Genomic DNA, 17568 nt, shown 5'->3' on the forward strand with positions numbered 1-17568 from the left:
GTAACAAACAGTTACATGCCCTAGGCATGGTCAAGCAAAGTAATGTTTTTGACAAATTTTCAGACTACTAATCAACTATTGATTTAGAACCATGGAGAGTTACCGCAAGACACAAAGAAAACGGGAGCTGCTTCCACTATTCCGGCACCATTTCAACATCTAATCACCTATGCTTAGTCTAATACAATGGCAACTAAAAGATAGCAAAAACGATTTAGTCCCATCAATGTAAGCTAAATATGATGTGGCTGTCCATGGTACTGATTTCTGTGTGTGTGTAAGTAGAAAAAACATGTTGACTCACTCTACATGTAGAGAAACGCCAATACCATTCCCCTCTTTCATGTTGCCTAAACGGTCTATCACTCGGTCATACAGTACACACTTTTTGTTTTTTTTGTCCTAGACTACCTGGCTAAAATACTTGCTCACTAGACTAACTTCCTTTCATGGGCAACGATGTGCCAGGCCAGCTAGATAACATTAGCATACTATATCTAGCTACATGTTGATCTTCCATCCTCTCAGGCCAGGGGCACAATGTATGAATTTACGGTCGATCAGAATCGCCATTATAATCATTAGCCAGTATGGAGAATTAAGTAAAATCACAAGTCCAAATCCCTATCTCCATCCATGGCTAATTTAGAAAAAGGGACGATTTTAGCCAGCTAGCCACCAGAGGACAACAACACATTGAAATGCAACAAATTAATTTTTGTTTTCCGCAATAATGACATTTGGCTTGTGATTGGTCTGAAGCCAAACCCAAACTGGCTTCCCTTGATAATTTTTTTGGGGTGCGCCAGGACCATTCACAGCTGAGCTCACTCAGTTTAGCTCAACGCTAATTGGCTATTATTTTAATCAAGGGATGCCAAATGCTCGCTGGCTTCCCATGCATTCAATGATACGGGTGGCAACAATGTCACACTCTTTCTGACCAGACATCAGATAGATACGCTACACAGATAGCCTTCGCCAGCAGCATACCACCCTGCATCCCACTGATGGCTTGCTTCTGAAGCTAAGCAGGGTTGGTCCCTGGATGGGAGACCAGATGCTGCTGGAAGTGGTGTTGGAGGGCCAGTAGGAGGCACCCTTTCCTCTGGTCTAAATGAAATATCCCATTGCCCTGTGTAGGGGGATGTTAAACGGTGGACTGACTCTGTGGTTGTTAAAGATCCCATGGCATTTACTGTAAGAGTAGGGGTGTTAACCCTGGTGTCCTGGCTAAATTCCCAATCTGACCATCACGGTAACCTAATCATCCCCAGCTTACAATTGGCTCATTCATCCCTCTGTAACTGTTCCCCAAGTTGTTGCTGTAAATGACAATGCGTTCTCAGTCAACTTACCTGTTAAAAAAAACATACTGAGACAGAGGGATGCTTTCTCCAGTGAGATACATTCAGCCTCTTGAAAATTTATGAGAGACAAAAGATAGATATTTTTGGGACACCTGGCTTCCGTTGGCGTCCGTGAATACACACCACTGTGTATCCTCACTCTGAACCTCTGACATGTGCTCTGATTATTACATGTTTCTATCATACCCTGCTGAACAGCTATGTAGAGCTGATGGAGGTCAGCTTGGATCACTGTATCACTGGATATCGACTGACTCAGTTCATCACTAGGCCCCTGATCCAGTCCTGGTCAGCCAGGTCATTGTATACAGTAGGGTGTAGTTGTGTACACTGTGAATCCATGTGTTTGTTGGAGTGTTTCCAGTCCTGGTCAGCCAGGTCATTGTATACAGTAGGGTGTAGTAGTGTACACTGTGAATCCATGTGTTTGTTGGAGTGTTTCCAGTCCTGGTCAGCCAGGTCATTGTATACAGTAGGGTGTAGTAGTGTACACTGTGAATCCATGTGTTTGTTGGAGTGTTTCCAGTCCTGGTCAGCCCAGGTCATTGTATACAGTAGGGTGTAGTAGTGTACACTGTGAATCCATGTGTTTGTTGGAGTGTTTCCAGTCCTGGTCAGCCCAGGTCATTGTATACAGTAGGGTGTAGTAGTGTACACTGTGAATCCATGTGTTTGTTGGAGTGTTTCCAGTCCTGGTCAGCCCAGGTCATTGTATACAGTAGGGTGTAGTTGTGTACACTGTGAATCCATGTGTTTGTTGGAGTGTTTCCAGTCCTGGTCAGCCAGGTCATTGTATACAGTAGGGTGTAGTTGTGTACACTGTGAATCCATGTGTTTGTTGGAGTGTTTCCAGTCCTGGTCAGCCAGGTCATTGTATACAGTAGGGGGTAGTAGTGTACACTGTGAATCCATGTGTTTGTTGGAGTGTTTCCAGTCCTGGTCAGCCAGGTCATTGTATACAGTAGGGGGTAGTAGTGTACACTGTGAATCCATGTGTTTGTTGGAGTGTTTCCAGTCCTGGTCAGCCCAGGTCATTGTATACAGTAGGGTGTAGTTGTGTACACTGTGAATCCATGTGTTTGTTGGAGTGTTTCCAGTCCTGGTCAGCCAGGTCATTGTATACAGTAGGGTGTAGTTGTGTACACTGTGAATCCATGTGTTTGTTGGAGTGTTTCCACCCACGGAGGACTCTTTTGTCCAAATGTTAGTTTTACAGATCATTTTATGTGAAATAAGTTTATGTATTTGACATATGTAATTAATTACATAATCTATATAGCGCAATTTATTTGGCTTTGAGTTGGCACTTTTGAGACTATTCTATTGCATATGCTACCAGGCAAGCTAAATCATTATCAAATTGGCTATTTGAAAGTTTTCAAACAATATATTTGACCCAGGTCTAATAGTCTTCCATTGGAATCCATGTGACCAATAAAATCAGGCGACAACTGGGTGATCCAAGTCGTCTATTTTGAACAAGTCTGGACATATTCTCTCTTTCTACAAGGTAACAGCAGCTTCAAAACAACAGGATGTGATGTAGGTAGGCCGCTCTAACCATTCTCCAGTGACATGGGGAAGGGGTGACGGTAGCTGGATACTGTAGGCGCAATCTCCTCCACATCGAATCCCATGCTGAGCTAGTCGACTGTTATTACAGTGGCATGTCAATTTGCCTATCACGGCATCGGATCTGAGTATACAGTAGGCCTAACTAGAATGCGCAACCGTGCACACCCAGTAGCGCAACAGGAGAAGTTTGTCAGGCGCGTATGATAGCCTAAGCATTGGCAGGGAAATGAGGGTCTGGTTTGGCTTACATGTTGTTGACGGATAAATAAACGAACAGTTGGTATATCCTAACACAATAAAACACACGAAAAAATCGTTAAGAAAATAAAAGGAACAGTTATATAGGTTTGCCTTTACATCTCAGCGCATTACTAATCCAGTCCGCACTGGTCCAACGGTCTATAATTGCAGCTTATCTTGAGCAGGGAGAAAAATACATGTTTGAGCTAGTTTCGAGTATATAGCCTATATGGAATATGAAAATCCAAACAAACCTTGTATACTTGTCCATAGGTACCATTGCCGACCACTTCCACCAGTTCGAAAATACCAGCTGGGTCCTATAAAATTAAATGATCAAATGGTTAACATTTACCAAATAACTGTTTGTGAGATAGGGATGGTTTAGTTAGGGCCACGTTACAACCCGTTAAATCAGGTGGTTGCGACCGAATTGCCTCATATCCCAGAGCATTACAAACAAAAGAATGATAGGAACTCAGCCATCTAACGGTATCCACAACAAGAACAACGCATACTATTTGTGACACATTTTACCAGGGTTTATCCCATGGTGGCGTCAATAAAATTACAATACAAGGATTTGAACAGCAAATAACACAAATCCGCATAACATGCATTGCACTCACCCGCAAAGAGGCAAGGTCTATGTCCACTAGACTTTTAGCTGGAGACTCGTTCGCCATTTTTCAATAATAAATAGAAATTGCAACGTCTATTTTAGTCTCTTCAAGTCAATTGTCTATATGCAATGCCGTAATCTCATAATTGAAATTGTTATCTTATTCCTTGCTATCGATCAAAAGCGGGTTTTTCTTTGTAAACTACAACCCGTCGTTGTCGATCGGACGCGATTACTCCATATTGCGCTACCACGGTTGGCAGTGAGCTTGCTCCTCTCAATTCTCCGCCCTGCCCCTCTCTCAGTCTCAATTCAATTTAAGAGCTTTATCTCTCGTTCTCGCTCTCCCACTCACTCCACTGTAAAGCCTCACCAACACAGGAAGCAGAATCAGTCAGTGTCTGAGAGACAGATAGACCGAGAGAAAGACGCTGCAGGTGCAGGGGGGAGTGGATGGAGAGAATAATAGTGAAGAGCTCCCCCATCAGAAATTAATCCAAACATGCTGAATTCATGTGCCCTGCTGCTAAACTCATAATAATGACTTTTTGAGCATTGTTGTTTTCCTGTAGTCTTCATAAAACCACATCCATGCAAGGACACAATCTTTATTTGACCCTGGGTCTGTTCATCACATTGTATTGGTGGGAGAGGGATTGAAGTAGAGATCAGTGTCACCTTTTGGATTTATTCATGTTTATGATGGATAAATAAACTGTTTACTATATTACTGTAAGGTGTAGTCAAAATGTGTTTATGTGCTTGCAAGGGCACATAAACTTCTTCTTCTGCTGTCTGTCAGTTTGTTAGATAAGGCTTTTGGTCAGTTAACTCATTAGTCTTTAACAATGACAAATAGCCTGTAATTCATAAAAAGGACGTTTTGTAGCTTTAGTGCAGACAATGTTTACAGTGGTAGATCAGCTGAACGGCTGAATTGTACTGAATCAATACATCCTCTCAAAACATTGACTTAACCAACAAAAGCTGGACAAACCTTCTTTAAAAATCTATGAAAACACCCTCCATCTTTCTCTGAGGCCTGTGCTGTAGGCAACACAGTAACGTGGTGAATGTCGCCAACCTCCAGCTCTCTATGTCAGATGAAGAGTTAATTAGAGCATGTGAAATGGAAGCAGTGCTAAATATTTCACCACTGCTGTCAACCCTGGTATTGTTGTTGGGTTCTATCCCATTGCTTCCAACACCACTGAATATCAGCAGACTTTTTTGCAAACTCTTTTCATGTCATACGCAATGACTGAAATGTCAGTGAGCAGGCTGTTTGTCCAGGCTGTGTCCCAAAGCAAGGTGCTCTTTGTGGGGATCAGTTTCCTATCCATGCCCCATGACTCAACTAAGACAGGCCCATGAAGGCCCCAAATTATCCTGTATATAACAGCAGTCATTGCTGCTGAAGAACTAGGTTAGTCATGCTGTCCCACCATCAACATCACAGTACTAAAGTTTGTAAATGTGTTTATCTTGCTGCCATCGTTAAAATGGTTCCCTATTTCTTCCGGCCACAGCTGTCTTTACAATGTGGCAATGTCACAGTTCTTCTAGCTGCCAGAAATAGGACATGTACATTATTTACTGCTGTACGTACGTCTGACTGCTGGGTATTGTCTGAGCGGGCCGCTGAGGCCCTGGACTGTGGGAAGAAATATATGACAGTGGAAGTATGTACATGGAAGTATGTACAATGCATTTGGAAAGTATTCAGACCCCTTCCCTTTTTCCACATTTTGTTACATTACAGCCGTATTCTAAAATGGATTAAATAAATAAAAATCTTCATCAATCTACTCACAATAGCCCATAATAACAAGGTGAAAACAGTTTTTTAGAAATGTTAGCAAATTTATTAAAAATAAAAATAGAGCTCAGGTGCATCCTGTTTCCATTGATCATTCTGTGGTAAATGTAATTGATTGGACATGATTTGGAAAGGCACACACCTGTCTATATAAGGTCCCACATTTGACAGTGCATGTCAGAGCAAAAACCATGAGGTCGAAGGAATTGTCCGTAGAGCTCCGAGACAGGATTGTGTCGAAGCACAGATCTGGGGAAGGGTACCAAAACATTTCTGCAGCATTTAAGGTCCCCGAGAACACAGTGGCAATCTTAAATTGAAGCAGTTGAAAACACCAAGTCTCTAGAGCTAGCCGCCCGGTCAAACTGAGCAATCGGGGGAGAAGGGTCTTGGTCAGGGAGGTGACCAAGAACCCGATAGTCACTCTGACAGAGCTCCAGAGTTCAGGTCTTTATGGTAGTGTGGCCAGACGGAAGCCACTCCTCAGTAAAAGGCACATAACAGCCCCCTATGAGTTTGCTAAAAGGCACCTAAAGGACTCTAACCATGAGAAACAAGATTCTCTGGTCTGATGAAACTGAAATTGAACTCTTTGGCCTGAATGCCAAGCATCACGTCTGGGGGAAATCTGGCACCATCCCTACTGTTAAGCAAGGTGGTGGCAGAATCATGCTGTTGGGATGTTTTTCAGGGACTGGGAGACTAGTCAGGATCAACGGAAAGATGAATGCAGTAAAGTACAGAGCGATCCTTGATTAAAACCTGCTCCAGAGCACTCAGGACCTCAGACTGGGGTGAAAGTTCACCTTCCAACAGGACAACAACCCAAAGCACACAGTCAAGACAATGCAGGAGTGGCTTCGGGACAAGTCTCTGAGTATATACACTACCGTTCAAAAGTTTGGGGTCACTTAGAAATGTCCTTGTTTTTGAAAGAAAGCACATTTTTGTCCATTAAATAACATCAAACTGATCAGAAATACAGTGTAGACATTGTTAATGCATCCCAGAGTCGCCTCTTCACTGTTGACGTTGAGACTGCTGTTTTGCAGGCACTATTTAATGAAGCTGCCAGTTGACTGTGAGGCGTCTGTTTCTCAAACTAGACACGCTAATGTACTTGTCCTCTTGCTCAGTTGTGCACTGGGGCCTCCCACTCTTTCTATTCTGGTTAGAGACAATTTGCGCTGTTCTGTGAAGGGAGTAGTACACAGCGTTGTACGAGATCTTCAGTTTCTTGGAAATTTCTCACATGGAATTGCCTTCATTTCTCAGAACAAGAATAGACTGATGAGTTTCAGAAGAAAGTTTTTTTTCTTGCCATTTTGAGCCTGTAATTGAACCCACAAATGCTGATGCTCCAGCTTCTTTAATCAGGACAACAGTTTTCAGCTGTGCTAACATAATTGCAAAAGGGTTTTCTAATGATCAATTAGCCTTTTAGAACGATAAACTTGGATTAGCTAACACAACGTGCCATTGGAACACAGGAGTGATGGTTGCTGATAATGGACCTCTGTACGCCTATGTAGATATTCCATAAAAAATCAGCCGTTTCCAGCTACAATAGTCATTTACAACATTAACAATGTCTACACTGTATTTCTGATCAATTTGATGTTATTATAATGGACAAAAAATGTGTTTTTCTTTCAAAAACAAGGACATTTCTAAGTGACCCCAAACTTTTGAACAGTTTTGTATATTTTCACAGTAATTCTATTCAATACATTTCCTTTTCACCATGTTCTATAGAGCATCTATCCCTGCTCTTTTGTTGAATGTGAATTATATTTCTCTGGCATCACATGGCCTTTATGATTAGTTCACCTCAGTCAAAAGGGCCTTATTGTAACATAAGAGCATTTTATTCTGCATCTGCACTGCACTGTAATACCACTCATATTGCAGTCAGTTGTTACTCTATCTCATATACACTGAGTGCACAAAACATTCGAAACACCTTCCTAATATTGAGTTGCACACCCTTTTGCCCTGAGAACAGCCTAAAAACTTGTCTGGGCATGGACTCTACAAGGTGTCGAAAGCGTTCCAAGGGGGATGCTGGTCCATGTTGACGCCAACGCTCCCCACAGTTGTGTCAAGTTAGCTGGATGTGGGCCATTCTTGATACACACAGGAAGCTGTTGAGTGTGAACAACCCATCAGTGTTGCAGTTCTTGACACCAAACCAATGTCCCTGGCACCTACTACCATACCCCGTTCAAAGGCTCTTAAATATTTTTTCTTGCCCATTCACCCTGTAAATATCACACATCCACAATCCATGTCTCAGTTGTCTCAAGGCTTGAAAACATTTATTTAACCTGTCTCCTCCCCTTGATCTACACCAGCGGTAGGCAACCCTGTTCCTGGAGTGCCACAGATACTGCAGGATTTTGTTCCAACTAGGCACCACACCTGACCAACTGAGCTAATTGATCAGTTCAGTGATTGCCTAAATTCAACACACCTGGTCTTCTAGGTCGGTTAAATAAAAAACATGACTAGGGTTGCCTAACCCTGATCTACACTGATTGAAGTGGATTTAACTGGTGACATCAATAAGGGATCATAGCATTTACCTGGATTCACCTGGTCTGTGTCATGGAAAGAGCAGGTGTTCTTAATGTTTTGTACCCTCAGTGTATGTAATGTACCTTTCTTTAATGCCAACACCCTATACATTACAATGATGTCACTTTCCAAATTGCATTCCCTCACAGAATCTAATTTGGCAATATGGGAAGTAAACAGTTCCTCGGTTCCTAAACAATCCTCATCACTCAGTCTGTGTGATTTCTCTCATGTAAGCAGATCCAAATATGCCCAAAACAAAAACTCTCATTAACCATTGCAGTCTATAAAAGTAGAGTAAAGTTCAATATTTGAGCATGCAAACAGAATATTTAAATATTGTCTGTCCTAACAACCTCATACCTCCCCCTACACACTAGAGCTGGTTGGGTAAACAGAAGAGATTCACCTCAGGGGGTGTGTGTGTGTGTGAGTGTGTCTGTGTGTGTGTGTGTGTGTGTGTGTTTGCCTACTTGCCTCAGGGGCGCAAAAGTGGAAAACAAGAGCAGACACATTGAAGAGGGTGGTAAAGACTTGGAAGTGCAAAAGCAGAGCCATTCAATTCTTCCTGTTTATTCAGTATTACAGTTAACCACCTTTACAACCTGTGGTGTCTGATAACTGTCACACTGTGCTTGTACACACACGCACAAACACTGCTTCCTCCTCCGGCCACAGAGAAAAGCAGAAAAGCAAAACCGTTTGCATACAATATATAGGCGGCAGGTGTGGGCAAAAATACAATGTTTGTTCAGGACCCATCCAGCTACCACAGCACTCCAGACACAATCACACACTTTCACAGATGGTCTGCACTGAGGTGAGGAAGAGGGAGGGAGTGAGGGGTTTTATGGGCAGGTGAACGATATGAAGAGTTTTCCGTGGCCCTTTACCCCATAATATACACTACAGACAAGGATAACATATTTGACACCCTTCTAAACAAATGCAACCCATCTTATACTCCTGCTGAGTAGACAGTACCTCAGTTACTCTGGTCTAGAAAATAATGTTGTGACAATACTCAAATTACTATGCAAATACTCCTCGTGTCTGCGTTGTAATTCCTGTACAACCCAGTTACTAGTTTCATATTTACAGGTAAGATGTGTATGGTGTTTGAGGGGAGAATATACAGGAGGGGAGAATATACAGGATGTGTGTGTGTAACTCAAAAGCCTCAGCCAATTTCACGCACCTCCAGGGGATAGGTTTATTACAAAATGATAATCTAAATGAAATGAGATGCCAACAAACATAATATCTCACGGGATCTGTTGGTTCAAGCATCATGTGATACGATGATACAGTTCCAGGCTTCTGTACTGTCATGCACCACAAGTGTGTGTGTGTGTGTGTGTGTGTGTGTGTGTGTGTGTGTGTGCGCACACCTGAGTGCTTGAGTGTTTTACAAACTCGTAAGGGCTGCGACAGGATCAGCAAAGACCTGGAGTTCCAGCTGGATGATGACTTAGTTAAGTCACCTACCATAACAAAAACAACTCTACAACATTACATGGCAAAAATTACTTTACAGAGACATCCTCAAACCTGTTCCTTCTGTCAGATATACCTTAAACCATGTATAAACATGTACAGATAAACCATACACGCAGATAGCTGTAGGCTATACATTCTCAAGCTGATTGATGTAGACACAGACTAACACAGCAGATGAAATTAGGAAAAATATTAAATTACTTTGATCAATCTATTGGGAAATAGATTACGGTTCTGAATCAACATATTCACCTCATGGATCAAGGCCTTATATTGACATCTGTGCTCAGCATCTAGGTGACCATCAAAGGCAGACTGGGGTGTGTTCTGTCTGTTGTTGTTGTCACAAAGGGAGAACATGAGGAGTCTGCCTGTCTGTCTGAGTGTCTGTGAACTCAGTGCTCCAACAATCACCACACTGAGTGACTCATCTACTGTAACTCTCCACTACCACCCGGTGGTCAAACAACATTACTGCAGGCTACCAACAGCTAAGAGCTCAACGTCACTGCCCAGCAACAGCCACATTGCAGACTAACTATACACTGTGTACAAAACATTACGAACACCTGGGCTGTGACTGTCAGGTTGTGGTGCTGACCACAGTGCATGCTGGGTATACTGCAGCTGGTGGAGTTGCTGTCACAATGGGTCCAGTGGCAGTCTGGGCCAACTGCACGCACCAGGTAGGAAGACATTTTTTTATTCAATATTTTTTTTAACTAGGTAAGTCAGTAAGAACAAATTCTTAATTACAATGACGACCTATCCCGGCCAAGCCCTAACCCGGGCAATGCCCTATGGGACTCCCAATCACGGCCGGTTGTGATACAGCCTGGAATTAAACCAGGTCTGTAGTGACGCCTCTTGCACCGATATGCAGTGTCTTAGACCGCTGCGCCACTCGGGAGCCGCCTGAGCTCTCATTGTTCCCATGCCACCAGGCCAGCATTGCTACCGCACTCCATCTGAGCACTGACTTTCTGGGCCTCACAGGATACTGCACACAGAGACACGGTTAGAGGTTAGAAAGGAGAAAACACAAAGTTAAAGGGGAATATAGGGCTCTGGAAAGCCGGGGCACTTCAATTGGTATGATATGTTATGCTTCATATGGTATATATTCATTTGTTTATGACAAAGAGGCAATCTGTAATTTCAATGAAGACATTAATGAGCGAGATAGGACGGACGTAGTCAATATAACTATTTGTTCATCACTTTTGAAATGTATAGCGATAGAATTCAGAACATGTGCCGTTCTTACAGTGTTCTTCCTGTACTCCATGTCAGAACCATAGGATAAATAAAGGTGGCATATAAGCAGCCAATGAAAGCTCTTACAATATTAGATGATTACATTTCTCAAAAATAGGTTATAGGCTATGTGTGCACCACCAAGTCAGAACATTAGGCGAAATTAAGAGGTGAAAATATACCAAATAATTAAGGTGAGGCACATGGGCTACTAACAACTTACTACACAACATACACTTAGTATTACTTTCTTAGATACAGTATACATATCTCCCTGGCATAATACATAATTTATGCAGCAGAATACAATACATTTTTGGACTCACCTTGTTGTGCTGTGCTCACTTGAACAGGAAGGTGGTGTGGCGGTCGTTTGTGGGCAAACTTTGTCATCAAAGTCTAGCATTCTCTGGATTTATGGTGCTTTCAAGACAACTGGGAACTGGAAGAAAAAGGTTGAATCATGATTACGTCAGTGATCTTCAGGTCGTAGCTCTACAAAGAGGCCCGAGTTCACGATTCACAATTCCGAGTTGGATAAAAGTTCAAAACATTCCCAGTTGTCTTGAACTCACTAAAGTCAGATTTTGCAGTTCAGAGTTAACAGTTGTTTCGAGCAATCATGCTTCATTGACAGCATGGCCAATGTTGAATGTTTATCATTTTAAACTTGGAAAAGAGACCCTTAATCTTGGGAACACACAGCCACTCCACTGTCGTGTCTTTGGCTATGCCAGATTAAGTGATATTTCATGCTATTCTATAAAATCCTTTTTCTGTAATTAATATTACCTGATTAAGCTAATCATGTAAATGTAATTAACTAGAAAGTCGGGGCACCACGGAAGAACGTTTATAGAGCCGTTATCTTCCGAATAAACTCTTAAAATACTTAGTAATCTTTTACATCGATAGCCGTCATCTTAATCATTTTATTTTCAGTCTCATAATGAAAGTTGTAAATTCTTGGTTATCTTCACGAACCCTGGCTAACAAGTTGAATCAGCAATACAAAATTGGGTTTAATTATTTATTTACTAAATACCTAAACTAATCACACAGAATTACAAATACACCGAATACAAATGATGTCATACATGATGGCTGGTTACACAAAGGAAAGGGGGTTGGGCTTGAATGAAAGAGTGGGAAGATTTAGGAACAAAGAAACAGCAGCTATGCTATCGTAAATACATTATCTTATGCATTCTAAATTACCTCCCATTTGGAAAAGGAAAATGCAATAAATATTTACTCTTAGCTGCGCTTCGGTAGATTGGCCGTAGATGCTGGCCGGGTTGGCCAACAGATCTTCCTGTCCTCGGAAGAATGTCTCTGGTGGTACATTGGATACGTGGTGGTATCTTCGTCTGGTTGTTAGACTGGATCCGTCGTCCGTCCTTTCCTAGCCCACGTCTACAGCGGCCGCTGCTAACTCAACGGCTAGGAAGTATCACTTCTGTAGTGAATAAGCTCAAAGTTCATACCATTCGCCACCAAAGCTCACGCCGAGGTTGGCTTAGTTCTGTACTTGACATGTGTGTCCTTCTAATGTAGAGGCTGCAGACCTCACGTACTGGAACATGTGGTTATCTTTTCATCAAAGGCTTATATAGAGGAGAGGGGGAAGGAGGTGTTTCATCGTTTATAACCCCTGTCTCTTCACAGGGTTGGGCCACTGATCAAGCAGGGCACTTTCCTTATGAAAACCCAATTCTCTCATTTGGAAGCTAAAATTACATTTAATCTCCTAACAAACAATTTCAATATCAAACATTTCAATTGCATAACAATTCCATGTGACTCTGATAACTAGAGGGTGTATACTTTCCCAGGTACAGTTTATGTCGTCCTGTCATCAGTCATAATGTCTCAGATGACAACCGAACTGACATCCATACTCATTACGTTCCAAGTTGTTTATGGCTTAATCACTTTCTATGTGCCGAAGAAAATTAAACAAAATGAATGAAAGCATAAACAAAACAAAATATAGTTATGCCACCTTAATCATCTAATTGGACTGTATTCTATCTACGTCCATGGTCTTGGCAAAATGACCCTATCATGGCATTGTCTAATGTCATATTTAGGGCTTTCCTAATTTGCGGGGTGGCGCTTAGGGTACTATCCTAAGTTGACAACTATATGATAAGTCTACAGCTGTAAGGCACTAGTATTGGGCAGTCTACAAGGATGACCTATGGACTTCTGGTTAGAAAACTGGTGAGTGCTGTAGAGTCAAAGGCCTAGAAGTAAATGTTCAACTTTACTAAGGCTGGTATTTTGCTTGGACCCTTAAGTGGTCCTAGCATAAATCCTAATTGGATGTTCCGTTGTGCATGTGCGTTTATGCTTACACAATCGCGCATGTCAAGGGAAGAAAACCAAGTATCCTGGCAGATTACAACTTGTTCAGAATGAGTCTGACGTAGTCAGGTAATTTTCAGGTCAATGCCTGGAGGTCAGTCAGAATTGGTGTCAAGGGAGTCTGTAGTAGTTTTCTACAAGTCACGGTGTCTTCCACTATTGTAGTGGCGGTAGGTATGAAGTCTATTTCACAGCTATGTTATCCACGGAGGAGCTAACCTCACGACGGAAGTCCTCTAAGTATTAGACCAGTCGTACGTGGTGTGATCATGGTTAATGACTTCTAATAACTTTTCTCCTGAACGGAGGGTTCTATTTATTAGTGGCATGTGTTAACCATTGGAAGAGTGCAATGGAGATTCCCTTCCCCGTGTTGCACTCTGAGTGACTCCTATGTCGCTATTATCAATAGCAATTTAACTTGTGATGTTACTAATCCTCTTACTCTTACTGAGTGTTGCTGGACTGACTGTGGTATTGGTACTGGTATTCAAGGGGTCCAGTTGTCCTACCGATTTATTCTGAAATATTATCTACCGGAACACATGATTGGAGCATATTACTAGCTGTATTGTAGTTGAACCTACACATGGCAAGGAATGATTATTGTTGCCATTTGTTTTGGAGGTGGACAAGTCCTTTGGACTTCCTTTACGACCAGTGTGGTACACCTCAGTACTATCTTAGATGTGTTCTAAGATAATCCACGTCTAGGGGCCTGTCTGCTCCTCACTGTTCTCATAGGGGAGTTTACAACTAGATTTGATTTATGCTCTGGCGGCCTCGTACGGTGTTGTCCGTAGTCTCGACCCCCCCACCGGCCTCGATGAGGCTCATCGTGGGTCTGGGCTACTATTCCCCCCCTTTGTGTCTCGGGACCCCCCCACCAGCGGGTGGTGTTGGCGTCCGAGGCGCAAACGAAAAGGTCGGACCCTATGTACGAGTTGTCAGTGGCCGCGTTATTATGAGAATGGCTGTAACCTTTCAACCAAATCTCCTGGTGTTTGTGCTTCAACACCCTCAGTGGCTGTCGAGGTCTGTCAGTCACCACCGTGTCCGTGTGTGGCAACCTCTTCAGTACCTGCAAACTGAGACGAGGATATCGGTCTGTGATATCGCAAAGTGTTTCACCAGTGGGAGTCATCGGGTCAGTTGCTGGACTGACGCCATTAGTGTCATTGTAAGGGGTGACAGTCCCCAACAAAGCAGAAGGTGTATCATCGGAAGCAGAGTGTACTCTGCGCATCAATGTTTTTCTTGCTGAGACGGCCGCAGTGCTTGCGGAAGTGTCCGAAGGGCAAGAGAAGTTCATCTCAACTACCGTATTGCACGACTGCAAGGAGGAGGGAAGTTGCTCATTCACAGAGACAGCTGGCTCGAAATCATGAAAAGAATGGTCAATCAGATTGGCTGATGGAATGTGTCGAGATATCGTAATATCTCCTTGGATCGGATTCTGCACCAAGCGGTTTCTAAACGTCTTTTTCCCAAGGGGTGCTTTCGACAGATACCCCTCGTGAATGACTGCGTTGCAGCTAGCGTTAAGGGAAGACAGTTTGGTCAGTGGAGAAGGCACTGTGGCCTGTGACCATACCTGGTTGGTTTTCCAATCCATCAATGGGAGTAATCGATCCATCAAGTCTGCTCCAAGTAGCAGGGGTACAGTTTCGAGGCTGGTAACATACACAGGGTGAACGAGCGATACGTCCTTGAAGTGTAGTTTCAGCATGACTCTCAACGTGAGAGGCGAGGCAGTCTGAGTGACCCCTCGAAGTGTAGTTTCGCATTGTTCCACTTTTAACCAACGTTTAGTTGGCTTCAAAGCCCTTTTGAGATCATCAAACAATGTTTGAGAGATGAGTGATATTGTCGCACCCGAATCAATTAGCGCATGACAAGTTAAGCAGTCCTCCAGGACTGTTTCCAGGTATGGCCGTTTAGATTCGTGGTTAGTGAACATATTCCCCACAAAGTGGAGTGGTCGTTCGCAACGATGTGATGTGCCATTTCTGTTCAAGGTGGAAGCAGATTGACTTTTCCGATTTAGAGTGGGCTTGGCTTTAACGAAGCGTTTGACCTTTTTCTTCTTAACTTTTGTATCAGAGTCTACAGACAAAGCCCGGGGGCTTGTTTCTTGATCAAGCGGGCCCTGGATAGGGTCTTGAATGAGAGCGGGAGAAATTTGAACTTTAACGTCCTTGCTATGGGTGTTAATTTCTGCGGACCTGGTGTCCGTAAATTCCCCGTCTAGTCCTTGTGACTTATCTTTTACCCTTTTCTCAAATTGTTCTCGCTTTAGTTCTTCCCGTAGTGGGACTTCTGGAGAACATTGGTCTACGTTTTGATTGTCCTTCAACCCTTTGTTACCCTTGTGCTCTGACACTTTGTGTGGGTTAGGTGCAGGAACGTAGCGAACAGGTCGATTGTAGCGGTAGTCATTTTGAAGGCGACGTACTTTACAGTTATTTCGACCGCGGCGGTTATTGGAATCATGGTTTCGTGGTAGAAACTGTTGTTGTGCGTCATCTCTCGACGCTCCAATACCTGATAATGCACCCTCTAACTGGAGTGAGTGCTCCTGGTCAAACTTCAAAACCGAGTGGTCAAGGCTCTTAATGTTGCAAGCTTTTGATGCCTCAAAAGCTGTGCTTGCAAGCTCTCTGAGTTGTAAGATAGGCAAGCCAACGTGGGCTGCAGGACCCAAGTAGGTAATGAAGGTGGGATACATGTTCGACAGAAACATTTGTTTGAATGGTAACAGCTCTTCCATTCCTGTTTCCGTGAGTAGGCCAAAGTAAGCTGAACGAAGCCTATGGTAGAAAGCTTGTGGATGTTCGTCCCGAGCTTGTTTGACCGTGTTAGCCAGTGAGCTATCGTGTTTGTGAGTCGCAGAACCACTGAATTCTAATTTCAAAGCTGTGGCAAGTTTAGCGTAGTCATTTAGCACGTGTTGCTGTTGTAGACGTATGAACCTTGTCACGTGTCTATTCGACGTTCGCTTCAACAGGTAAACCCTGTCAGACCCCGTAGCGTTCGGGTAGCCATCCAACGCATCTTCTATGTCAGCTAGGAACGTCTCAGTATCGTTTGGCTGACCTGGAACGGGGTCAAAGGTGGGGAAATTCTTGACGAGTTTGTCAAGGTATTTCGCGCCAAGCGGGCGGAGAGGGTTGGCTTCATCCTGTGGAGAAATTGGGGCCGACAGGCCAAGAGGAGAAGCCAAGCTTTGGCTTTGTTGGCCAAGAGGCTCCATATTACTCAGTGCCGAATGGCCAAGAGGAGAAGACTGAGGGACACATGATGGAGGCAATGTCTGAAACCTATCGTCTTCACTCCTTTGAGTACCGGACTCCGGTTGCTTGGATGGGTAGTCATGCTGTAGAGCGTGACCATTCTGGACTTCCTCCAGATGGTACCTAAGGGTGGTCTTCTGCTGCATTGCAGAGTCCACTTGAGCGCTTAGAGTACCGATTTTGGACACGTGAGTGTCACCTCTGCTCCTTTCGGTCTCAAACTTATCTGTCATGGTTTGCAGATAGAGGTCTCGAGTACGGAGCGAGAGATTCAGTGATGAGATTTCCTCTGCTTGCTTAGAAATCAATATTTCCATCCTCATCACCTGAGTTCTCTCATCATTCATTTGGTCAGCGACTTCAATAAGTTCTGCTGATTTGTCATCCAACTTTGTCATTGTGTTCATCAACTGATCGTCTTTGGTCTGCAGAATTTGGAGTAGAACATTGTTACCTTGAGTAACGTTCAACAAAACGTTCAACAAAACTGCCTTCATGTTATCAAATTGTGCGCTCCTGTTTATAGATAACTCGACAGATTTATCTAGTTTGGAGTGGACTACATCGTATTTAGTTTTGGCTAAATCGAGTTGTTCCTGCAGATTACGATTTTGTTCGAGAGTTTGTGCTCGTTCATCGTCATAAGTATTTGCAACTTTTAATTCTTCCGATTTCAAACGCAGTTCCTCGGCTAGCAGAATGTTTTCATTTCCTGCTTTTGTCAATAGTTGCTCAGTTCTCTCCACCTGTGCGCTCATGTTAGCCATGTCTTGCACGTGCTTCAGCTGTGCACTGTGGTATTGGACCGATGCCAACCTTTGATGGCAATACATAAGTGCTAAAGTGGAGAGAACCGTCACAAAGCCTGTGTTTGATGGTTGATTTTGGAGAGCGTTCGCAATTTCGGCTGTTTTTTCGCTAATGGCATAATTAGGGTTGGTATCG

The 17568-nt window shown here is 43.2% G+C and overlaps 1 protein-coding gene across 9 annotated transcripts in view; it reads right to left on the reverse strand.

Annotated features, from left to right (window-relative positions):
- LOC115155674 (mitogen-activated protein kinase kinase kinase kinase 4) overlaps window positions 1-4196 on the reverse strand; it is a 95511-nt gene extending 91315 nt beyond the window's left edge. For 4 of the 9 annotated variants that reach the window (XM_029702544.1, XM_029702543.1, XM_029702548.1 and 1 more), the window contains exons 1-2: window positions 3815-4196; window positions 3440-3505 (exon numbers count right to left, since the gene is read on the reverse strand). In XM_029702544.1, the coding sequence (XP_029558404.1) occupies window positions 3440-3505; window positions 3815-3871 (123 nt within the window). In that variant the 5' untranslated portion in view covers window positions 3872-4196. The remainder of the gene's footprint in view (window positions 1-3439; window positions 3506-3814) is intronic. The other 5 variants (XM_029702546.1, XM_029702549.1, XM_029702545.1 and 2 more) reach the window with 2 other exon arrangements.
- Between the last annotated feature and the right edge of the window lie 13372 nt (window positions 4197-17568).

The sequence above is a fragment of the Salmo trutta genome, chromosome 20 (genome assembly GCF_901001165.1).
Source record: "Salmo trutta chromosome 20, fSalTru1.1, whole genome shotgun sequence".
In the NCBI taxonomy this organism is placed as follows: domain Eukaryota; kingdom Metazoa; phylum Chordata; class Actinopteri; order Salmoniformes; family Salmonidae; genus Salmo; species Salmo trutta.